The 25,492-nt window shown below is 42.1% G+C and overlaps 1 protein-coding gene across 4 annotated transcripts in view; it reads right to left on the bottom strand.

Annotated features, from left to right (window-relative positions):
- The window catches only part of MYO5A (myosin VA), a 571,522-nt gene that overhangs the window by 192,066 nt on the left and 353,964 nt on the right, over nt 1-25,492 (bottom strand). For all 4 annotated transcript variants that reach the window (XM_069222454.1, XM_069222456.1, XM_069222457.1 and 1 more), the window contains exons 11-13: nt 17,624-17,705; nt 15,056-15,196; nt 3,304-3,429 (exon numbers count right to left, since the gene is read on the bottom strand). In XM_069222454.1, the coding sequence (XP_069078555.1) occupies nt 3,304-3,429; nt 15,056-15,196; nt 17,624-17,705 (349 nt within the window). The remainder of the gene's footprint in view (nt 1-3,303; nt 3,430-15,055; nt 15,197-17,623; nt 17,706-25,492) is intronic.

Below are 25,492 nucleotides of genomic sequence, written 5' to 3'. Positions count from 1 at the left end.
GGTGTGCTGAGACAGGAAAGTAGTCAAATGTAACATTTTGCTTATGGTGTCCCAGCGGAGACTGGAAAGTAGCCAAATGTAGATTCAGCTTAGGGTGTCCTAAATCTGTAGTGTTGGGAATGTAGGTGTGCTAAGATACAGTTTTGTTAGGCGGTCACACTTTGCTTTCCTTAGGACATCCCACATCCCACAGTGTCTGTGTGCACCAATATATTTCAACTGTGCAGGTCTATAGTAGGGTCTCAAGTCAGGAAGGGCCAAGTCTCCTTTGTCTTTGAGTTGGCACAGTATTTGATATGAAAGCCTAGGACAACTTCCTTTCTAAATACACTTAAGCATTGCTTTTTTTAAAGTTGATGAAGAAGCTCCCAGGTAGTATAACAGGCAAAGCTTAAAAAAAGGTACAGGACCTTAGGAAACAATGTCATTTTACTAGTTTTAATTCCACCTATCCAAGAAGTAAGATCATCAACTTTTTATACTTCCTTTTGTAATCTAGCAAGGGGAGAGAGGAAACTGGCTTTATTTTGATATGAAGAGTCTGAGGGTAAAAGAGCCCCTCAGGTATCTAATGGATTTTGAGGCCCAACAAAACATGGTACATTCCTTCCATGCAATGACCTTTGCATGTGTGACTGTGAGACACAATATTTCTGATGTGGTTATGTTCACCTTAAACCCTGAGACTGCGTCATATTCTCTCAAAAGCTCTTGTAAGCCTGGAATTCAAATAGCAGGGGATGGTACTGTTAACAAAAAGTCATCTACGATCAGCATCAGTCTGTGCATGTCTTGTCTGAACTGTGGGTTCAGTGTCACATCACCTCCCCAGATTTTCCTTGCCAGAGGCTTTATCTTGCAGGGGAGACAGTGGGCAAACCTGCCTAATACCCTTTCTCAGTCTTAAGGTGTGGGAGAGCCATCCATTCAGGAATATACTACAAGTGTTTTATAGCCTGGCAAAGCCATAGCTATGGATTTGGGACCAAATCTCAATCTCTGGAGAATCTGCGTTATAAAGCCTCAGACCATCTGGTCGAAGGCCTTCTCTGCACCTCAGGGCACTTTGACCACTGGTTTTGACTTTCTCCATGCCTTCTCTGCCAGGTGAAAGACCCTACTTAAGTCATATGTCTGGCAATGTTAAATAAATACATGTGAATCTGGATAATCAGATCCGGAAGAAGGTGTTCTGATGGTGTAGCTAATATGTTTGTAAAAATCATTATATTTAAATGAGGCAGGGCTGTAGGCCTTTAGGAGGTGCATAGTTTGGGATCTTTACCCTGTTTGTGTATGAAGGAGATCACTGTTTCAGGCATCATGGGAGTGACCGCCATCACCTTTGAGAAAATATTAAATAGATTTGTGAGGTGTGGGGACAGGAAGCTTCATTAAAACCACCCATAAACCCATCCAGGCCTGACGCCTTTTAAACCTCAGATGCTTTGACATTCATTTTTATAAAAATATAATTATATTACTTTTAAATAATTCAATGCATAACTTTGAATTATTCTTAATGCATAAATTTTTTTAATTAAATTTCAGAAAAATAAAGTTTAGTTAATTATTTATTTTTAGACAAATTTAAGATTTAAGTCATAATTGAGTGAATATCGCCATATCATTTTGTTTAATTTAAAAACAATATTTACATTAATATTTAACATAAAATATTTTGACCAATAGTGTTTAAGTTAAATACACTTTTTACTTTTCCCTGTACTTTACAATAGGGAGCCTCCACCATTGGTGTGGAGCTCTACCTATTGTAAAGAATAGAGAAAATGAGAAATGTTTGGGTAAACTTTATAATGAATTAGTAAAACAAATGTTTATATTAATTAGTACTGTAAATTAATGTTACATACTTATTTTAAATGTAGAACAAAATGTGAATGGTGCTACATCACTATTAACCTAAGTTAAATCTTTAAGTTAAATATATTAAATTAAATACAAAATATGTTTCAGAGGTTTACATTGAGACAAAAATCCCACCTAAACCAAAAACATATCATGCATTCCTAATTATTAACAGTGATGTTTGGAACCGATTAAAATGAATTTACATACATTCTAATCTAAAAAGTTATATTAGTCTTTACATTTAAAATAGGGCTATTGAAATATTTTGCAGTTAAATAATATATATGTACTATTTATATATACATATATTTTAACATTTATTTATGTTTTTAACTATTTTAAATAATGTCATTTAATATGCCATTATTTACGATAAGGTTTATTTGAATACCTCCAATATTTCAATGGAGGTTTTTGCAGTGGAACTGGTTGGCCATGTGTGGTGCTGGCATTACTGCTGTTCTTTTTTTCTTAGTAGTAACTTATACTCATGAATTTTTCCCTACTCCCTATATCAGAGGGTGAAGTTTACACTTTTGAGTAACTTTACACTCAGATTTTGCAAATAGCCAAAAGTAGTAAACATACTCGAAAGAGTAAGAGTAAATTACTTTTGTAAGTTATTCACAAGTATAAGTTGTTTTTTGAATTGCCTCATATCTGATCGGTTACACCAAGATGTGTTCTGCTTGTCAGCTGTTGAAAGTCACACTCTGCTTAGGCACATCCTAGAACTTTAGGGGTTAGAGAATGGGTTAATAAGTGACACCGGAAAGCAGATTGAAGAAGATATTTGCCTTATAATGGGACAAATGGAGTTCCGTGCTCTACGCTTCTGCTCCATTGGACAGTAAATAACCTCTAGGTAAGGTTCAGGTATAATCTGTAAATTTGTGGTATTAGGTGCATGGCGCTGATTTTCAGAGTTCACGTGACAAATCCACATGCATACCATCAAAATCTAAAATAATTTACAAACAAGACATGTTGGTGACACCTACAGCAAAATTAACACAATCCATGATATGGTTGATACTCTCGCAATCAAAATGTCATAATTTATTTAAAATGTACCAGTGATATCACATGAACAAGACTGATTTTACAGAGAATGTATTAACATCCACTTTGATATACATCTACTGTAACCCTTAAATTGCAGTTCATCATACCAAGTACCTCTATTAGGACTTTGGGTAGGTAGTCACATTCAAGTAAATTATATCAATGTTACAAAAAATCTGAAATTGTGACGTTAAAAGCACACTCTCTAGTTCAGCTGAATTTGGCTATTAACAGACATTTACAGTACTCAAAAAATGATACAATCCCATTTTTTTTATTTCTAAAAACATTTAGTTCAGTCTCCTGTTATTTGGAAAATGCATATGCACCACAATAGGACAAATCTATAATGTGCAAGAGCTTTACCTTGTCTGCAAAGTGCAAAATGATAAAAGCTTGGTTCGACATGCGTGGCTTCTCAAAGTGAGCCGATTTTTTTACATGAGTGTTGTACAATTTCTGAGCCCAGGTTTTATCTGTTCCTCTAGGCATCTGTGAGAAAGAAGTAAATAGTTATTAAAATCTGACATTTCTACCTTTGCATTTTTTTACTTATGTGCAAAGTTTAAGGGGTTAGCTTTTAGAGACACACGGCTCCCCTTGTAATGCTGCTACCTGTATCCACCTCATGAGGACCTGCATTGGTTCAATCAAATTAGATCTGTGTTAATGAGACTATAAGGGGACCAAACGTTTGCCAGTAGCATCCTTTGTTCATTGTCCTTGGTTCTGTCATTGATCCCAGTAAATAGGGGATCAGTGACAGATACGAAGGACATGCCATTTAGTATAACAGTAGAGCGCCTAACAAACTCCAATTCTTTCTCCGAAAAGATACTTCGTGCAGTTATACTAATCTCAAGCGAAAGAGAAATCTAACTTGGGAGCTGAAGCACAAGATACAAAACCCTCCCATGTCCCTAAAGCAAAGATCCAGTTACATCCATGGCTATTTTTTACTTACTTTACCAATATATTTGCAATGGGTTGGTATACATATTGTTAAATATATAATATAAAGTTAGAGCTAACAGAAAAAAATGAAATGAAAAGAAATGCACTTAAACACACTCTTCAATGATACAAACATGGGAACATATGCTTATCTCAGAATGTATAGCTCTTGAATATTTCTTGTAAGTGTGTGACACTGGAATGAACATTCCTATCTCTCCATGAAAAGCACAATCTAACAACCCTTGCCGTTTCGTAGATTATAGATGAAAAGATGGATTATATTGTAGTAGCCCACCTTACTAGACTGATTTCTCACCATCATATTAGAGTGAGACAACACTATGCCACTGCTAGTATAATGTTGTCTTCTAATTTTTCTCTTAAAAAATAAAATAAAAACAACCTGCTCACTCCTTCCTGCACAGCAGGACCTTAACCAAGCCCAACATGTTCCAGATGATAAGCCACTACATAATGAGATTATGTGAGGACATTGAGGCGGGGAGGAGATTCGGCAAGGAAAAAGATAACTTGGAGTAATGAAGATTTCTGGTACTGTAGTTACATGTTTCTTCCTCATCACTCTAACTACAGTCAATAAGTAGCAATCCGTCTTTGATCAGAGAAATCACACAAAATATACCACACTCTTTCTATTAGCACAAACGTGTTTATTGAGGAGCAACTAGTATTTTCAAAAACCTTCTGCTTATATCACTTTAAACTACAACTACAGTAATAAGACCCTCCCGTTGCCAGTCTGTAGTACTAGACAACCTTGACAAGCAAGTAAATGTAGAGCAGATTTCCTGCAATGACACGGTTTGACTTGTGGTCCAAGATATAACCGCCCCAGGTAGAGTAACCCTACAAAAGACCATCAAGGTGTTAGCAGTGAAATAATAACCATGATGCACTTACACCATGCGGCAAATTTACAGCATGCCGCATGCTGGTTAACTGACAATGACAACTGGGAAAAACAGATAATACCCTGGTGTGCCTACTGAGGGGGTGAGGGATCGATAGGATTGTCCCATTCCTTACCTGGCAAGGCAAGTGGCGCTCTGGGAAGAAGTGGTTGGGAAGGTATTGTGAAAGACCCCATGTGACAGGGATCTGGCATGTTCAAATCCCTGGATGTGGGTATGTTCATGGACAGATGGAGGGCAGGGGGAAGCTGGAACAAGCGACTTATACCCCAGAGAAGCCTCTATTACCTTTCAAGAGGTGCAGGAAACCTTTGGAGTGGGGCTGGGCCAATTTGTGTATTATGCTGGGCTGGAGCGTACTGCCAGAGAGATATGGACTGGGTTTCCCAAAGTGACAAAAATTCCTACTGTCACTTAAAACTGAGCCAATTATTCCATAAAAATTAAATTAATCTAACCCACATCCAACGAATAGAAATGAACCTCTGTCTTTGATGCCGACTTTGAAGATAAGTAAGGTATCACCAAATCCTTCTCTAAATAAAAAGGAAAAAATAGCCTGTGGAAAACCTTCAGTTTGTTACGGAGTGCACTAAGTCACCCAGTTCCCCAATTGTGCGTGCATGACCAACTTGGATGTCGCAGTAATCAATGTCACCTCTGCTAAGAGGTCAAATGTATGGTTCTACAGGGTGTGCAAAACCAAGAGAATATCCCATGGTGAGATTAGACCAAAGTATCAAAGGGCCCCTGAGCTACAAATTACCTAAAATCCTTGTAGCCAGATGTTTAACAAGAGCAGCACTGTCCCAAGAGTCAGCAAAGTTCCCTCAGCATGAAAAGCAAACCCCATTACTAACCCCCCAGAGTAATTCCAGAATGTTCTATGGATTTTACACCCTATGACATAAAACCTTTGATAATCACAAAATAATCAAATGTAACCAGTGCCAGATATATGCAGATACCTTAGTCACTTGTCATGAATCCTGAACACAGGCAGATAGTTCTCTTGAAGAATCCGGCCTGAACATCGTAGCTTTTCAAGGGTCAGACAGCCAGAGAAAGACACTGGAAGACTGGAAAGGAAAGAGTGCCATAACTCAGAGTGGACCAATGTACATTGGTCCCCTAGTGGGGCTCCAACCTGGGTCTCTTGAGAAGCAGGAACCATGGTAGACATGATTAACAATGGACAGCTAGCATCATCTTCGCCTCCTCCTCCTGCATCTACAGCAGAACCTCTGGGGAAAAAAGGGTTCAAGCTTAAAGAAGGATTTCCAGCTAATGGAATGTAATGACGTCTAACATCAAAGGAATGGAATGTGGTGTCCAGAAGCAAAGAACTGGAAAGATTGCATCTTTTCCGGTGCACAGATATTGGCCACATAGAGCCATTTCTCTCAGTCAGCTCCTTTAAGGCACAGGAATGGAGACAATAACTCACAGAGAATAGCTATAGAGTGCTAAGGTGATCTGAGTCCCAAGGGGATATGTTGCCTTTAAACAAATCAGATTCGTTATCCCCAATGTACAAGGAAACAACCAAATGGAGACATGTATGAAGTATATTTAAGGCAACTCAATAAGCTCCTTGTTGCCTGAATTTTGCTTTTTTTTTTTTACTAGGACTACTCACACTATCTATAAATACAAAATACGTGTTCACAATATACTGTTTGTTTGGTTGAAGTAAGCACTTACGTGTATTTTTGTATTTTTGTACTTATGGGTAGGAAACTAAGTGAACAATTAATTCTCTTGGGATTTAAACCTTATTATACATTTGTTGCTTGTCTTCACACTATTTTCCCTTGTGGACTAGCGGTACTTAGTATCAACACTCTATGTAGTGGGATGTTTCTATAGTTAGAACTTAGGACAGCTCAACTTTATGTATTGGGAAAATTGTGTTTCCTTACTTTTTTAAATATTAATCTATACTTACCTCTATGCACTCTCTCTTTTCCGTCTATTACTGTTCTTTTTTTGTTAAAACAATAATCTTTTACTGTCATGTTATAAGTGATATGGGTGGTGGCCATCTCGGCCATGTTGTGAACCAATTTTCTAGTTAAATTTGGCACAAATAAGAATGCGGACCTTTTCTACAGGACAGGTTTTGTCTATTTTGTCTATTGTTAATCAGTACCAACTGAGGGATACTATATGGGAGAGTATGTATAGAAATATTATCGAAGGGTTAATTGCCAACACTAACCCGTAACAACTGTAAACAGATCATGTCGGTAGACTGGTATATTTAGAGGTGAGTTGCACCATCATGTGGGGCAGGACTGTTGAGGGATATTTTCTCTCCTTTAGAAGTATGTTTCCGGGATTGTGTTTGACAATGTAGTTTAAGGTGTAGTTCCTCCTTTTTTTATCTCCTGTGAAGGACGATTGAAAAAATGGTCCTTCCTCTATTGCGTTGGTCAGTTATAACAAGGCACACCAATCATAGGCGTAGTCCCTTGTCTATGTTGAATGTGGGACGTTCGTGAACGGGTCCTTCCTTTATTTCTTGGATTAGGTAAAGTTTAACGGTCGATTACATGGACACGCCGCTTTCAGCTTCTACGCATCCTTCTTGCGGAGACACACGGAGGTTGTGTTTACTTCGGCTGGTGTCGGGGCAACTAGGATTTTACATGAGGTACGTGGTTCCCACTAGGGAACCGGAATTCATAACAATGAGGCTGCAGATGGGGTATTATTGACTTGTTCTATGGATAGCAGGGTATCTTACACTATGATAACAAATAAGGTTTATAATAATTGTGTTTGCAGGGCAGTGGATAGCGTCTCGTCTGCCGTTATGCCTGGGAAGGCAGTGCGTTGATAACCATTGACTGGGGGTTCACAGGAATATATGAAGTCTGTGATATGATGTTTTTGGAGGTATAGTGCCAATGGATAGAATATATTGGGCCATTACTTTGGTGGCTTTCAGTTATAACATGACAGTTAATAGTTTTATCACAATCTTTTTCTTGTGGATCTATATCTATATTTTGTATTTAATTTATCAACATCTCTTATTTACTTAGGTACACCAGGGTGATCTAGATTGCACGGTTTGTTCCCACTCTGGGTGTTTGCATGGATTAATAGGGTAATACTCTGAGTTATAATTGGTCTGTTGGACACTAATCCACCTAGTAAGTGTTGGAGTACTTGGTCTTACTATGGATTAATGAAACTTACTTTGAGTGACTTTAATATGATTACATTGAATGTATCTTTTTTTTTTTGATGATTCTTGTGATTTAGATAATTATGTTATTACAAGCGACTACATCCCAGTACTGAAGAAGCTGAGCGACGAAACACGTGTTGGCTGTGAGGTCGTTGTAAGGATTTGGGATTTTTTTGTTTCAATTTGGATATTTTGCTTCAACCTAAGACCATAAGAAGCTTTGGAGGAACAGGCGGTGAGGTCGTTGTTAGGCATTTGGATATTCCGTTCAAATTTGGATATTTTGCTTTAACCTAAGACTATAAGAAGCTTTGGAGGAACAATCAAGATTACACATAATGGACTTTGGAGATTATATGGAACACAATTAGACTGTTCGGTGAATTTGGAAGGAAATGAACTTACACTTATAGACTTTTGCAGGAAAGATTAATGTATTATAAGGGGGAGTTATGATGTATTTGTTTGAAAATGAAACAATAAGGCAATTTTTTGATCTGTAACATTTTTGATGTATTGCTTTTCGTCTAGCCATTTACAGTGTAATATTTGGTTTTAATCTTGATATACTTAGGAACTTATTGTAATGGTGAAAACCTTTATGTTCAGGATAATTATACACTTGATCAACGGGTGCCTCAATTTTCTCACTAGGTTACTGGCTGTCTTTTCAGTCAATATTAGGGGTTTTAGGGTGTATTTCCCTTTGTAGTGCACCCTTGCAGATATTAACGTTGGTCTAATTAAATTTAAGCTAGTTCTTCTTGGTGCGCCAAATCTCCCTCCACAATACGCCCCCTTTTCTAAAAACTACTCACACTGGGATCATGAGAGCAAAGGGTAGAGGAGCACGGTGCATCAACAATAGTTACTTCCAGCTTGAAGAAGGGACTCATCCTGCAACTGTTGCACTGAGTAATCTTCTAGGGTTGTCCTTCAGCCTCTTCCAATTGACAACAGTGGTGAGGGGACAGAAGGGTGTATGGATTTCTAGAAGCAACTCGCAAGGCAAATTCCTTCCTGACAAGCTGTAATACTGGTATCAAGAGTTGAACACTAGAAAGCAATAAGATCCAAGCTTCTTCAGACATAAAACCAGAAGGATTAAGTTGTGACACTGAGTTACCTCTGAACACGCTGCCATTTCGCCTTCAACCCTGTGTCAATTTCACATAGGTAGGAACTGTCTCAATTGTGGATGTCTCAGCCCACACTGTAACCTGATACCCTTAGATTGGGCCAAGAGACATAGGAAGGACTCTCTCATTCCTCTGGGCTTCAATGAGCTCCAAGAAGACACTGGCTGGAAGACAGAGCTTGTTTTAATTGAGTAGAAAGGTGAGGAAGAAGGAAGGAGCACATACACTTGCCTAATGGTGGCTTCCAACTTTGAAAAAGAAGATGCAAAGACTAAGCAATTATTAAAGAGGGACAAATCTGCACCTTTTAAGATGCACTGCTTCTTCAACTTGTGCCAGAACATTAAGAAACATTATAATTGTTGCCACCAGATTAAACATCAGGGGAGAAAACTGAAAGTGATGACCACTGACAGTGAAACAAACTAAAACAACAGGATGAATTAGAAGGTGTAAGTAAGGAGAATAGTAGTAAGGAGAATAGTTGGGGTCAAGAGAAACTTAATATTCCCCTGCTTACACCAGAGAACTAACTGTTGGAAGGGAACCCCCCTGAAAGGCTAATATGCTACCACTGTATTCACTCAAATCCATGTCCAGCCATAACTTTTGCATCAGGTACAGCAGTGATATTTCACCTAACCAAAACCCACACAAGTGAACGGCCACCTAGCCAGCTTCACAAGATGAGCTGAAATGTTTTCTCCTAGCACTGCTGGTTTGACTTGATTTTTGTTGGTATGGTATTTTGTGCATTTCCTGGTTCTGGAAAAGGGGACGGGAAAGCTAAATGATAACTTTCAATAGCTGTAAAATCCACAGACCATAGATGGAGGCATTCCAATCCTGGACAAAGTGTTGGAGAAGACAGCTTTCCTGACCTCAGGTCCATATTTAAATGGGACATCTGAGGTCTTGAATGGTGTCCTTTCCACACCCTGCACGTCAAAAAAGATCTTCTAGTTATGCCTCAGGTTTCTTCTTTCCTCCCCTTCTTCAATAAGATAAGGCCTCTCACTCAAAATAGATGGCCTCCCAGTAACAAATGAAACAGGGGATAAAAACATTTGTCTTCTCTGCCTGGGAGGTACTCATCTATAGTTTGTGCTGCTTTTGAGGACCCCAATGGAAAAAGTGAAATGTGAAAATAGTTAAACCTGCTGCTCCAGGATAGCCAGCAGTCTTCTTGCTTCATTAAATAACTGATGAAGGTTTTCAAGTATAGGTTGGATGGTATAGGAGCATACGTACTGGAGTGAAATACCTTCTTTACAGCCACATCTATTTTCCTGTCAGGTGGTTCTGTAGAGAAAGTATTCTTTGACAATTTCTGGGAGAATGTGCTAACGATTTGGGAAACCACCTTTAATACTGGTAGAAATGTAGGATTAAATGCCTAAAGTGGATACCGCTAGGTCAAGAAAATGGAAGGGATGAACTAGCTATATCCCTCCATTAAAGGAGAAGGACTTTACAAGCTGCTTATGCAAAGGAAATCAATCTGGGACTGTGGACTCATGGCAGTGGAACTGATGCTTTAGGTCAGAGATAAATGCTGGTTCTGGAAGGGAGAGATGCCTCAGATGACAAAGAACATCTGCCCACTCAACTTTGTGAACATGACTATCTGACTCCCCCTATGGTAACACAAAGTCTGCATCCCTGTGTATCATTGTTCATTTTATTGGAGCCTCCTGCTCATGTTCCCATACATAGGGCGAGACTGCTTAATTTAGTAATCCCAGGTAGTAACTGCCCCCAGGACTTAATAGAGCATGGATTGTAATTTTGCTAAGGTTACCCAGCTGGCCAGTGGGGCTGCATGCCAGCCTGCAGCACAACACTCAACCTACGAAAACTCACTCATGTGATGCATGAAACCATAGGGGATTAATGTGAATTGGCCCTGGTCTCCCTTGATCTGGAGAAAGCTTTTAATACGTTGGAGTGGGCCTACTTGATGGCAGTTTTGGGAGGGTTGGGATTTGGACCCATCTTTAGTGGATGGGTGCTCCTATTGCACACTAATCACATGGATCTTTTAAAAATAATGGTACACCTCTCAGAAGCGTGGTCGGTGGGAAGGGGAACCAGGCAGGGGTGTACCCTCTCTCCGCACCTTTTTTGACCTGGTGATTGAGCCACTGGCTCTGTTGTTGCACAAAGAATTTGAACCTTGTGGGATCTGGGTGGGAGGTCGTGACCACATCATTTCCTTAGACGCTGACAATGCCTTAGTATATGTCCATTCTCCAAGTAGGTCGGTACTGATATTGACGGGCCTGCTCAGTTGGGTAAGGTCTCTGGGTTTAAAGTTAATCTCTGGAAGACCCTTCTGTTTCTGCCTGGGTGCTTGTTTGGGAGGACCCTGGATCAACTACCTGCGGAAGGTCTGTTGTGGAAGACAGAGGGATTCAGGTACTTGGGCATGCAGATCATGTATACAAATGCATCACACAAATGTCTGAATGTTGCTAGGGTGGGGAATGGATTGGAAAGCATGATACTATTCTGGAACATACTCCCCCTCTCCGTTATAGGAAGGGCCGCAGTAACCAAAAATGTTTTTCTCTCCCTGTATCTATTGTTTCAGAACACAATATCCCCCCTGCATCCCCCACTCTTCCGCGAGCTGGATGGCCTGCTTGATGTGGGCTGGGAAGCGTAGCAGGGTAGCCATGTCAGTCCTTTTACGAGATGTGGGGGTCTGGATATCCAAGATATACTCTTGTACTATTATGTGGCAAATTTACAGCATGCCACGCACTGGTAAACTGACAATGACAAGTGGAAAAACAGCTATAAACAGATTTGCTAGGGGATGATACCCTGATTTGCCTACTGACAGGAGGGGAGGTCGATTGGATTGTCCTGAGGCAGGCAACAGTGCTCTGGGAATAAGTGGCTGGGAAGGTTGTGCGCAATGCCCCACTTGACAAGGATCTGGCATATTCAAGTCACTGGATGTGGGTATGTTCATTGACCGATGGAGGGCAGAGGTTAGGTGACAAGAGACTTACACCCTGGGGAATCCTCTATTACCTTTCAAGAGGTGCAGTAAACCTTCGGAGTGGGACTGGGCCAACTTCTGCACTATGCTGGGCTGGAGCGCACTGCCAGAGAGAGATGGGCTGGGTTTCCCACAGCCCTTTAGAGTATTACTTGGTCTGATTCAATGGGGGGAAGGGAGCCACTTGATCATCTTATTATTTAGGACTCTCCGTGAAGAAATGTTAAGTTCTCCCTATGTAGTGCGTAGGAATTGGGAGAGGGAATTATACGTATCCATCACGGATGCAGACTGAGCACTGGCCTGTGAGCTGGTGTGGACTGTGTCCTGTAATCAGCAATTTAAATTGATACATTTTCATTTTCTGCATCATACTTACATGACCCCCAGTCACTTGAACAGGACTGACCCTTCTAAAAAGGCCAAATGTGCACAATGCATCTAGCCTGGTACTGTGATGTGATCCAGGTTTTTTGGAAGGAAGAGATTCCTAAAATTACAAGAGCCACCGGTATAGTGATCCCTCTGACTCCGATGGCCTGTCGCCTGGGTGTGACAAAAACAACCTAAAGGGGGAAAACTACAGTACTAGTTCGCCCAACGTGCCTTTTTATTAGCCAAATGGAGAGTAGCCATTAGCTGGATGAGCACTAGATCGCCAGTCTTGAATGGGTGGCTGCGGGATCTCCTTGAATGGGGGGTAGCTTTAATGATGAACACTCTTCCAGCTTTGAGGCCAGTTATAGCGATGAGGAAAAAACTGGTCGGAAACTGTGTTAATGTGTTACAAATATGATAGCCAAGTGTGCAAATGATGCATTCCTCACTAGGTGACTATTGTTGACAACTTGGATCATGTGATGTACTGACACTCGAGAGACTTCCAGAAGGCCCCTGTCCTCTGTTGCAGATATTGTTGCTACTCATACTATATGTGATCATGATACATTTTCTGCATTGTACCTAGGCACTGCTCAAAGCTTAGCATGTATATTTTTATGAAACTTAATAAAATAGAGTTTAAAAAAAAGTTATCCTGATGGCTCAAGCTGGTTGAAAACAGGTTGCCACTTCTCTAATTAAGTTTTTTTGATTCCCTCTATGACAAAAATACCTCAAGCACTGGTGAGGTACTTTAGTTGACAACACACATTACTTATCGCGACCACGAGGTGCCCTTCAACGCAACCGACTGGACAGCACTCTTGTTTTAAGAGAATCTGCCATAACAGAGTTACTGACAATCCACTATAGCCCTCATTCCGACCTCGGCGGTCTTTTCAAAAGACCGCCGAAATCCTGCTGGACCGAAGACGGCCAACCAGATTATGACTGGTGGCGGCCCTCCGCCATTTGTTTGGGCAGTCAGCGGTGTAGTGGAGGCTGCCCTTCCGTCACCGCCACATCATCAGAACACCGCCCACCAAATTACGTTCCAGTATTCGGCGTGGCGGTGTTCTGGTGGCGGGGTGCTGGAGGCGGAGTAGCCCCCATGGATCCCATTCCCATCCGGATAAGCACTGTGTCAGGCAAGGTGATCGTCCGACAGGGGAGAGGGGTGGGGGGTGTTGTGTGGTGTGTGTGTGAATGGGGGTGTGAGTGTGAGTGTTTTGAGGGTGTGTGTGGATGTTTGCAGGGGGGTGATGTGTGTAGTTGGGAAGTAACATGTATGCATGTGTGCATGTATGTGCGTGTATGTGTGTGTGAGTGGTGTGTGCCTACGTGAGTGGGGGGTTGGAGGGTTTGTCTGGGGGGCCCATGGAGGGAGGGGGCCCTACCACCTTTGGGGGATAGGGGGGTCGTGGGTGTAGGGGGAGGACTCTTGGGAGAGGGAGAGACCCCTATCAGTGCCAGGGAACAAATTGTGTGATAGTGCCTACCGCCATGGTTTTCGTGGCGGTTCAAAAACCACAAAATCCATGGCGGTATGCGGGGTCATGATCCCGCAGGCGGACTAGTGACGGCAGCCAGGCTGGAGACCGTTGTCTCCAGCCTGGCAGTCATTACCACCGTGGCGGACGGTGTGATTCATTGGCGGTTTGGCATTTGCCAAACCGCCAATGTCATAACGGGGCAGTAATTACCATTAGGCCTGTTTGCGGTCCTACTGCCCACATTACACCGTCCACCAGGGTTGTAATGAGGGCCTAAGTTTCCACATCCTGAAGCACTGCAAGCAATCCTAAAAGACAATGCTTGCCACTTGTTGCAGCAATGGAGGCACTGCTGAGCTGTATCCTGAAGTTCCTGGACCAGACACATACTTAAAAGTGATAACTAATATAATGTACCACTAAACAAATTTATGAATGACTAGAAGCCTGTCTTGTATGGACACAAGCAAGAGTAGCTTGGGACTAAATCAGAACCAATTTAAGAAGGAAGAGGAGAGGTGAAGGTGTTTTCCTTTTCTTTTTTTGTAGAAGAATTACAAGAAGCTTGTTTTTCTCTTTAGAGGAGGCTTGGGGATGCCTGTCTGGTCTGTAACAAGGAAGGATAAGATGGTAATGGGAGTCACCATGGGCTTCATGCTCAGTCTCCAGGAGTTTTTTGCTTTAACTATGCCCCTGGAGTTACCAATACCAGGGGCACTGAGTATTATGAGTGGGAATCTGAGGGCCCCTTTTAATGAGGATTTATGGGGGTATTTTTGGTCCCAATATACCTGGTCAGTATTCATTTCTCCCAAGTATTACAAATGGAAACTCACATGTCTTTAACTGGTAAAATCTCCTGGTGAAAGACGCCAGATCTGCTGAGTTACAGCAGGACATGTAATTCCAATGGGATCAGTAATCGAGTTACCAGTCCCACTGTAATTATGAGGCCACTTGTAAAAAGCCCATGTATGTTTTTTTAAGGAAATGGGAAAGAGACTTACCTTGCATTCTTCATCCAACAAATCAAGAATTCCCATTTTGGCTTCTATGAGGTTTATACATGGCTGATTGTCATAGAATTTAATAAAGTCCCATGGGATTTGTTCCTTCAAGTATTCTTCCTGTTCCAGTTTAAAAACATGCTGCATAAAAACACAATCATGTATTAACAAACATTTGGATAGTGTGTGTCAAGTAAACTGTGCAAAAGAAATGTTTCTGCCAAAACTATATGCTTTCTAAAGATGGGTCATTCTTTTTTTAGAACGATATTCACTTTGGTTTCACACTATCACATTCTAATAACTATATATTTCAATTAAATTACACTTAGTACCTCTTGAATGCCCTTCTTCTTTGTCATTCATGTTTTGTAACAGACAAATGAATACACTTCCCTCCCCTTTCCTATTATCCAGTGTATTGTTCTAATCTAACCGAAACATTTCAAACCTATGAAACTACCTGTAACATAATGTATAACCATCATTCTCAAACTCAAATCGGTCGCCACTTCTCTAAATCCCTGAAACTTTACCATCAATAAATGTGGCCAATAGGCTATTTTATGTCTCTTCTCCAGATTAATCAGGATATGCTTCTATGCAGGGTTTGTACCTAGCAAACTTAAACATGCTACTGTCACATCACTGAGCAAATGGCCCTAATGTCCTAGTAAACTACTGAACAAATCAGGCCTCCTTACCATTGTCAAAATCCTGTAAGACGTTGCCACTACCTAAGTGTCTGACTACCTACAAATAAACCAATTCCTCAACAACTTCCAATAAGGCTTCAGACCTTGGTGAGGCACCGAAACAGCCTTGATGAATTTTAGAGAGTAATTCCTCTCTACCAGAGACAATGATCAATGTTGTGCCCTTATTTTCTTAAAAATGTGTTTTGCCTTTCCATGGTGGACCACTCAGCTGGGAACTGCATTTGGAATCTGTGACAGTGTGCTTCAAAGATTTAGATCATTCCTCTCACACTGCATCTACTAGGTAAACTGGGCCCTTTCCATCTACAATCAATCATGTGACTTGTGGGATGCCCCAAGGATAACCACTTACCAACTATATTCAATACCTACATGGCTCCACCCACAGTACCGCTTAACAGCTGCAACATTGGCTACTATATGTATGCCGATGGCATGCAAGTTCACATTAACATTCCGAAAAACCGTAAGTAAACAAATTAAGTGCAACACTGCCTCCAACAAGTACATAAATTAATGACAAATATATATATGGATTTGCGCGAAAAGTATGCAAACTGTGATCTTCATCATCTGCTGTGAAAAACCTGAAAATGTTACTCTAATCTAACCTCTGCCCGTGGATACTCCTCCTAACTTCTCCATCTCTATCAGGATTATCTTTTTCCTGTTAAGTTAACTCAGACAGACAAATGTGCTTTCCTACCTGTGCTGTTTCATTGAGGTACTCAAACTCCCCAAACTGAACACCACTTCCCCTACTCCCTGCAGATGTTCTCTCTTGTACTGCCTGTTGCCATGGAGTTTATGGGCGACCTCAAAGCAAAAACCTTGAGTAAACTACAAAAAGCACAAAACTTCATGGCTCGACTTATTTATTGCCTGAAAGGTTCAACCATATGGTTGCCCATCAAACAAATTACTGATTTAAAAATGATCTGCCTAGTATACAAAGCCATTCAAAGTTCTGCTACAAACTACTAGTTCAACTTATTCATCTCACATTGTCTGACCACAGGCACAGGTCAGAGTATGAGAACCATATCACACTGAACTGACCAGCAATAAAATAGGTTGATGGAAAGCCTATGCACCATTGATACACCTTCCTTTTAGAACTCTCACCCTCGGCATTTGCACAACCAAAGACTCAATTCTTCCTCAATGCATTCGGCTCCTGAATTACTTTTCCTGCCAAATGGCTTGTCAGTGCCAAACCCTTTGAGGTACTGGCATTCTGTTGCACGTTTTAGACCCATCAGCGTAACATATTACACTTCAAAGAAAATATAAAATAAAATAAATAATAGTTCTCTTTTAAACCTGAATCATAAACCCAGGGCTAACGTTTGATAGAACTTTGCCCAGGAATCGGGATTAAGAATTGTGTGATCATTATGAGATCCTTGCAGTTTTCACTGACAGATTCCGAGATGATTGCCCTGCCAAAAGTTATCGGGGGGAAATGGCCTGTTGAAAAGGCAGAACAGGTGAAATGTGGTATGTTAAAACATAATTCAGGTTATATATCATTTCTAACTTGAGACAATGGAAAATGAGATGTTTACCATACGTGGTGTGGTAACTACATCACCTGATTCCAACAACATATAATCTGGGCCGTAATGGCCTGTGATTTGTGTGTGGGACAACTATTGCTTGCCTTTAAAATGTGTAGTATCGATATTGGAGTGCGCTTTCACAAGCTAGTGTTAATATGGTCTCATCAGTTTAAAGTATAGTCAGGTGAACAAGTGGACTGCAAACAATAAGAGTTTGTTGAAATTCAGACAATGCTGCCACAACCAATTCTTCAAGTAAACATCAAGCTAGAGTACTTTCTACTCACCATATTAAACTGCTGCTGTAGTTTTTCATTGGCGTAGTTTATACAAAATTGTTCAAAGCTGTTGATATCAAAGGTCTCAAACCTGCAATAGCAATAATTTTATGAGAAGGCTACACACTTTTTTCCCCCCAAAATCATGAAAAATTAAGCCATGTGAAAACGAATTTACTTACCACAGTAACGTTTTTTAATCCATTCACTTTTTTCTATTAATAGTGCATGGGAAAAGTCAAGCTAGACTAATATATCAAAGTATTTGTCACTACAGCTTCACAAAATACCTAGGCTGTGAGTCTGTGCATGCACAGTTACACTTGGACATTCCCATCATGACCTTAGCAATTATTCACAATTTATTAAATGACTCAAAGTTATTCCAATATGGAGTTATGTCAGGTTATGTGTATTTGTAAAGCGCATAATCACCCACAAAGGTATCCTGGCACTAAGCAATTTGTGTGCTTAGCCCTGTCTATGGCAGGTTGGTTAATTGAAAAACTTGGTCTTCAGCTTCTTGCCGAATTCAAGAAAAGAGGAGGAAGCTCTGATGTGGAATGTGAGGCTGGACCTCGCTTTAAGAGTGATGTAAGAGAACACCGTCCTCCTGATCTTGATCCTGATCCTGATCCTGATCTGGTTCTGAGTATGTGTGGGGTGTGTTTGTGAAGGAGTCCTCCGGAGCGAAGGTATCTGGGTGGTTGGTGGAAGGACATGCAACTGTTCGGGTAGGTGGGGCTTAAGTTGTGTAGTGTCTTGAATGTATGTGTGAGGAGTCTGAAATAAGCATGTATGTGTATTGGGAGTCAGTGGAGCTTCATGAAGTGTGTTGTGATGAGGTTGATCAGGAGCCCAGCTGCTGAATTTTGGATGATCTGTACACTCCTAGTGAGTTGTTTGGTGATCCTCGCACAGACGCGTTCCCATAGTCCAACTTGCTCACAACTAGGCATGAGTGATGGTTTTTCTAGTGTTCCTAGAGAGTCATTTGAAGATTTTCCTCAGCATCTTAAGGGTGTTGAAGCAGGATGTAGTGACAAGGTTGCCTTGTGCTGGTCATGTCCAGTTTGCTGTCAGTAGATATTCCAAGGTCCCTGGTGTGGAAGCTGGGTGAGGGTCAGAGTTTGGCTGGCCACCAGCTGGAGTCCGATGGTGATGTGTTCTTGTCACAGATCACTACTTTTGACTTGTCGATGTTGACCTTGAGACTTCCAGTTAGCGGTTTAGGTCGGGGATTTTGTGTGTTGGGTCTTGCAGAGAACGAGAGCATGGGTTTCATGTTGTAGGCATGAGACAGGATTAGGATGCTGGGTGCATGGAAGCGGTTGGCCAGAGGGATCATGTATGAGTTGAAGAGAGTGCGTGCGTCTGAGCTATAAACCTTGAGGCACTCCGCAGATCAGTTTGCAGGCTTCCAAGCAGTAAGGTGCCAGGTTGGCAGCTAGACTTCTATCTGTTAAGAACATCAGATACAGCAAAGAGCAGGTCCTTGGATGCCAATCTTATGCAGGTGCCTGATGAGGATGCTGCAGAGAGGTCCAAGAGAATGAGGACTGCCATGTCTCTTTTGTGAAGGATCCTACAAATGTCATCTGTGGCAGCAATGGGTGCTGGTTCTGTACTGTGGCTCGGCCTGAATCTGGTGTTAAGGAGCTGATATTCCCTGAAGTGTCAGTTGATTAGTTCTCTAAGAAAGGGTATGGCAGGAGGGAGATGAGTCTCTAGTTGGAAACTGTGGCTAGATTAACAGATTGCTTCCTTAGAAGGGCATGATAGTGGCATATTTCCGGGTGTCCTGGAATGTGGTTGAGTCAATGGAGGCACTGAAGATGGATGGATGCTTCACTGGTCAGCAGGCAGGAGTGCTTTGGTGAAGGCGTGGTGGGCCCCCCTAAGTGCATGATTGTACTGATAGCAGTCATTTCAATTGTGCTGACAGTGGGCCACAAGATCAGGGTTCGTTATTCGGCCATGATGGGAAGTTGTATTGCAATGGTGAGGGGATCTTGGTTGAGGGTCGAAGCTGCTGTATTTGGAGGTAATGTTGCAAAGGTCTTATGATAGGGTGATGTTGCTGAAGGTGGCAAGAGACAAAGTAAAATCTTTTATGATGGCAAAGATTTCCTTGCTGCTCTTTATGCCGGCGTCAATGAAATCTGCAACAGATGTGCACCTGGTGCTCCGCATCTACTGATAGTAGCATCATAGGGCAAATTTGAAGTTGTCTATCTGTGGTGTCTTCACTTGTTCTGCATTTGTGCTCCAGTTGCTTGCAGCTTGCTCTGTGTACCTGCTGGCCTGTGGTCGGGCTCTTGACAATGGGTTCCACTTGAGAGGAGGCAGGGAGTTCCGGTGGAGGTAGGTCTGTGGTGGTGCAGGATGGATATGCTGAAGCTGACGAGGGTGTGGTTTGTCCAGATCTTAGCTGCTTGATTGTGTTGACCTTGATGTTGCTGATTGCGGAAACAATTGAATCCAATAGCTGTCTGGTGCTGTGGCTGGGTTCGGTAATGTGCTGGGTGAGGCAAAGTTCCTTAGATTTTCTAGAAGGGACAGAGTTTGGGCTGGTGGGTTCTTCTAAGTGTCAGTTAATGTCTCCGAGGAGGATGAAGGTGCCGGCACTTATGATGAGGGGTGTGATGAAGCCCCGTGATGTCGCTGGGGAAACAGCGGTGGAATCCTGGTGGTCTGTACATGAAGATTCCGCCCAGAGCGAGGATGCTGTGATGCCTAAAGGTGTGAGGTCAACCTGAGGTGTTTTATGTAGCTGGTAGGGGTGTCCTTGTTGGTGGTCTGGCTTGTCAACTACAATGTCGCTGACTGAGGAAAAAATCAGATCCGATAGGTTTCCAGCGCTGTGGGTGGGTTAATAATTAGTTTGATGAGGCCAAATTTTCTGAGGCCAGCATTAATGATGTGGGGTGTGATGAAGCTGTTAATGTTGCTGGCCAAACTTGTGAGGGATCCTTGTGGTATGAATTCGAGGGTTCTGCTCAGGGAAAAATTGCAGTGATGCATATCTTGAATGTGAGGTGTTCTATGTTGGTGGGAGGGGTGAGTTTGTAGGTGGCATAGCTGATGGTGACATCACCTCCGGGCTTGTGCTGACAGGCTTGCCAGGTAAGCTTATAGCCTTTGGGATGGCTGTAGCGATGTCCATTGCACAGGTTGGGTTTAGCCATGTTTCTATGAAAAAGAGCAAGTCTTGAGCATGGTTATACAGATGGTGCCATACCTCTGTAGCTTGTTTAGTGAGTAAGCAAATGTTGAGGGGCAGATTTAGGTGAGTGTTGTGTGGGTAGTGTTTGGTCTGTGTAAGAATGAGAAGGTGGTAAGTTTGTTAGAGTGTGACTGAGGGGGGGTGCTGTTGGTGCAAGAGTGGTGGGTGTAGAGTGTGGAGGAGTGCAAGATAATTTGCAGGTGCATGTGAACACTTCTTCCTTGTTGTGTGGTGTGCCAGCTGTGCGGCAAGTGGCAGTCATGTTTGCGAGCTGGAAGATAGTGGTGGGTAGGAAGAAAAGCAGTGGTTAGAATATTTAGGCTGTTTATACAGAGAAAATAGTCAGGGATGAAAGGATGCAAAAAATCAAGGAGTATAGGCTCAACAAATTTACCAAAACCCGAGACGAGAACGTGGGTGTGTAGAAGAAAGTGGGGAAGCATTTTGTTTTAAGGATGTTCTGGTGCCTGGTGAGAAATAGATGTACGGAGCATGTGTAACAAGAACTCTTGGCCTCAGGATTTGCACACATTCCATCGAAGGATTATGCTAAAAGACGATATTGGTGATTTGCAGATATTTAGTCAATGCCTTCATGCATCCCTGCTTTATATTCATGATGGTGCAGGCATAAAAATGTCTTCTGATAAAACCATCACAAAGCAAACAGTACATTTTAAAACCAAACTGAAAGCTCCATTAAGATACTGCAGGCAATCAGAGGCATAACATACTGACTAGTGAAGACTTACAGTGATTCCTCTACTCACACTTTCAATGCTTTTTTAAAAGCTGAGAATGTTGATGGCTGAGAGATTGTACAGTAAAAGCCAATGTTGTTCACCTTAGGGTTATCACAAGGTATTTAGCTTTGTTTTATCCACAGCTATTATATAAAATCTGGCAAACAGCAGCAATCACTGGCAGTCTTAAGAAGGCAACATGGCATCTCTTAGATGCTAATACCTTTTATTAAACAAATAGAATAAATACAAGTGTTTACAACATTGGAAATCTCAATTACACCATGATCTTTATGCTCCTTTTTTCGCTCCACCAAAGGTACACCCTAAACACAACTCGAAATGATCTCTATTTTGACCTGGAATTATTGATGTGTTAGGAAGTAGCCTACAGTGGTAAGGTGGAACTCTCATGAATTTAATAAGTGCCAACAATGAGGATAGATACCTTGTGAATGACGGGCACTGAGGGCGTCCATACGCAAAGACACAAAGACAAATATCGGTCCACTGACATTTCTGCAAAAAGAGATTGTTCGACCTGGCATCCTTGGCCTGGTCTCTCCTGTCTTTTTTTGCCTCTACATCCTGCATGCTGTTTTTGGACTCTAGGCACTTTACTGCTGACCAGGGCTAAAGTACAAGTGCTCCTGTGTAAAGGGTATGTGAAATGGGCTTTTCCATGATTAGCATATTGGATTTACTATTACGTCCCTGGTAAAATGCACTTGAGGTGCCCAGGGCCTGTAGATCAAATGCTACTAGTGGGCCTGTAGCACTGGTTGTGCCACCCACATTAGTAGCCCTGTAAACATGGCTCAGTCCTGCACTGCAGTGTCTGTGTGTGCAGTTTTAAACTGCCAATTCGACTTGGCAAGTATACCCACTTGCCAGGCCTAAACCTTACCTTTTTATACATATAAGGCACCCCTAAGGTAGGCCTTTGGTAGGCCCATGGGCAGGGTGCAGCGCATGGTAATGGTGGGACATGTACTGATGTGTTTTACATGTCCTAACAGTGAAATACAGCCAAATTCGGTTTTCACTCTTGCAAGGCCTATCCCTCTCATAGGTTAATATGGGGGCTGTCTTTAAATATCCTAAAAATTCAGTTTACCTTTTGAGAGCAGATAAAAATTTGGAGTTTGGGGTCTCTGAACAATTTAAAAATACATATTTTGGTGAAGTTGTTTTTTAGATTATTAGTTTGAAAATGCCACTTTTAGAAAGTGGACATTTTCTTGCTTTAATCATTCTGTGACTCTGCCTGTTTGTGGATTCCCTTTCTGGTCAGACTGACAGTTGGGCTGTTTGTGAATCTCCTCTAGACACTGACACCAAGGGAGCCGGGGTGTAGCCTGCATAACCTGGTGAGCCATCTGAGCTGAAGTGGAGGGAGGAGTGGTCACTTACACCTGAATGAGCTCTGCCTGCCCTCACACAATGCAGTCTGCAACCCCCTGGTGTGTGTGTCTTGGGCCTGGCCTGGGCAAGGCAGGATCCTGTAAACAACAGAGACTTTCCTTTGAAGTTTGCCTACTTCAAAGGCAGAAAGGGGAATAAGTACAGGACCCATAACCCCAGACTTTAGATTACTTCTGGAATCAAGAGGAACTTCTGCCAAGGAGAAGAGCTGAAGAGCTGGAGGAGGAGTACTGCCCCTTTGCCTGTGACTGTGCTTTGCTGAGGTGGCCTGCAGTTGCTGCTTCTGCCTGAAAGAGGACAAAGACTAGACTTTGTGGTATATTCCTACTTGTGAAGAATCTCCAAGGGCTTCAACTGAGCTTGCCTCCTGTTTTGAAGTCTCAGGACCATCAAAGACTTCCTCTGCCAGCACCTGGACTCTGCTGAGACTCCTGCCCTGCCAAGTGGTGACCCCATCCAGTCCCCGGGCCCTTGAAAGGTGAAGTTGGCAGACCAAGGGCTGAAATCCATGCACAGAACACTGTGTGGGAAATTTTCGGCGCACCACCTGCAACGCGGCTAAAAAATTACATGCCACCCGCTTCGCATCTGATACTGACACCCCACCTGCATCGCGGCTGGGAAATCAATGAATCGCGGGTGGAGAACTGGCGCAACACCCGCTTGCAGCTACTGATAACGACTCAAATCCCATGCAGGGCGTTTTTTCAACACCGTGCAACCTGATTACTTATGCATTGTCGCTGGGCGTCAAAGTCATTGTGAGCCTGCGCAGATCCAAAGTGCCCTGTCCGGAAATCGAGGCATTGCTCTCTTTTGAGGGAGAAAAATGACACATCGCCTACCTGACCAGAGAACAAACGACGCACGGCATCACTTGGAGTAAGGAATCGATGCATCGCTGACTTTTCCAACGCACTCTCGCTCGTGTGGCTTTATTTTTTACACAAACCACGTACTTTGTGTAAAATCAACATTTTCATTGTTTTCTGGAGTAAGGGGGTTATTCCAACTTTGGAGGAGGTGTTAATCCGTCCCAAAAGTGACGGTAAAGTGACGGATATACCACCAGCCGTATTACGAGTTCCATAGGATATAATGGACTCGTAATACGGCTGGTGGTAAATCTGTCACTTTTCCGTCACTTTTGGGATGGATTAACACCTCCTCCAAAGTTGGAATAACCGCCTAAGACTCTTATTCTTTTGAAAATTCATATATTGACTTTTGTATGCTGGATTTTTATCATTCTGGTCTTGTTTGATTTAGATAAATACTGCCTATTTATCTAAACTGGTGTGGTCTCCATTTTGTAGAGTTTACACTATATTACTGTTTGTGTTGGTACAAATACTTTACACATAACTTCTGGGTTAAGCCTTCCTGCTTGTGTCAAGCTACCAAGGGGGCGAGTGGGGGTTAACCAGGTGTGTTTCTCCTTTGCCCTGACTACAGTGAGGGTCCTTGCTTGGACAGGGGGTAACCTGACTGCCAACCGAAACCCCATTTCTAACAGAGATTATGATACTACGTTTCCACTCCTTAATGGTCAGCTGAAATGGAGGAACAGAGTGGAAGGTGCCCATGGGATCAGAAAGTGCAGATGGATATTCAATGGAATCACAGTATGCCCTCCTGGTCTCCCACGTTCAAACAAACATCCAAGGCATAGTTCTAGTTCTGCCACGGTGTGGTGCACAGTACTCATAAGTTGGCATTAGTAAGAATCCAGCAACCAAAAGAGCAATATGATTTTTCATCATTTTTTAAAATTCAGAAATCCAGGTATTGTCTTATCGGAAGAATGATTTCAAACTAAGACAAGTGTCTATTGCATACCGTTTTATGGCCCTAAGCCCTCTAAAGGTAATTAGAAAGCGATAACAGAGCACTGACCTTACAATGGAATCAGGTGGATAGCCCCAGAAAATGTATGAACTTTGTCATAAGGGGGTTGGGGTCACTCATGTATTATCTGTCTTAGAAAGCTGCTGTACTGTCCCTTTTAAGAAAAGGAAACACTCCAAGGTTGTAAACAAAAGCCTAAGAGAAACAACAGTAACATTTTTTCTATTTGAAGGGCCAGACATGTACAAGACAATCCCAACACTCCACTGATGCATTAATCTTTACGTCTGAACATGCCAAATAACTGCCATAAGGAAGGCAAAAACGTGTCTTTCCTTGCTTCGATGCTTTGGGACACTTTTAGCAAAAGAAATCAGGGTCTGAATTACAGAGTATACCCCAGTTTAGGTGTGTTCACATGCCCTAGGTCTGCCCAGATCATGTTCCATATTAAAAACTCAGCAAGTTAGTGGTTACACTGGAGACATTACTGGTCACCCATTGCTCAGTATTTCTGTACAGGTTCCCCGAAGAGTGCTGAGATGATGGTAAAGGCATCCATTTAGGAGGGGACAGTCACAGTCTGCACCCTCGGGGTTCTCTAGAACATACACTGACAGCCCAGCCCATGCCACT

The sequence above is a fragment of the Pleurodeles waltl genome, chromosome 3_1, assembly GCF_031143425.1.
Source record: "Pleurodeles waltl isolate 20211129_DDA chromosome 3_1, aPleWal1.hap1.20221129, whole genome shotgun sequence".
NCBI classification, from domain to species: Eukaryota; Metazoa; Chordata; class Amphibia; order Caudata; family Salamandridae; genus Pleurodeles; species Pleurodeles waltl.
Note: the sequence above shows the minus strand (reverse complement) of the source record. Positions and strands in the feature narration are given on the sequence as shown.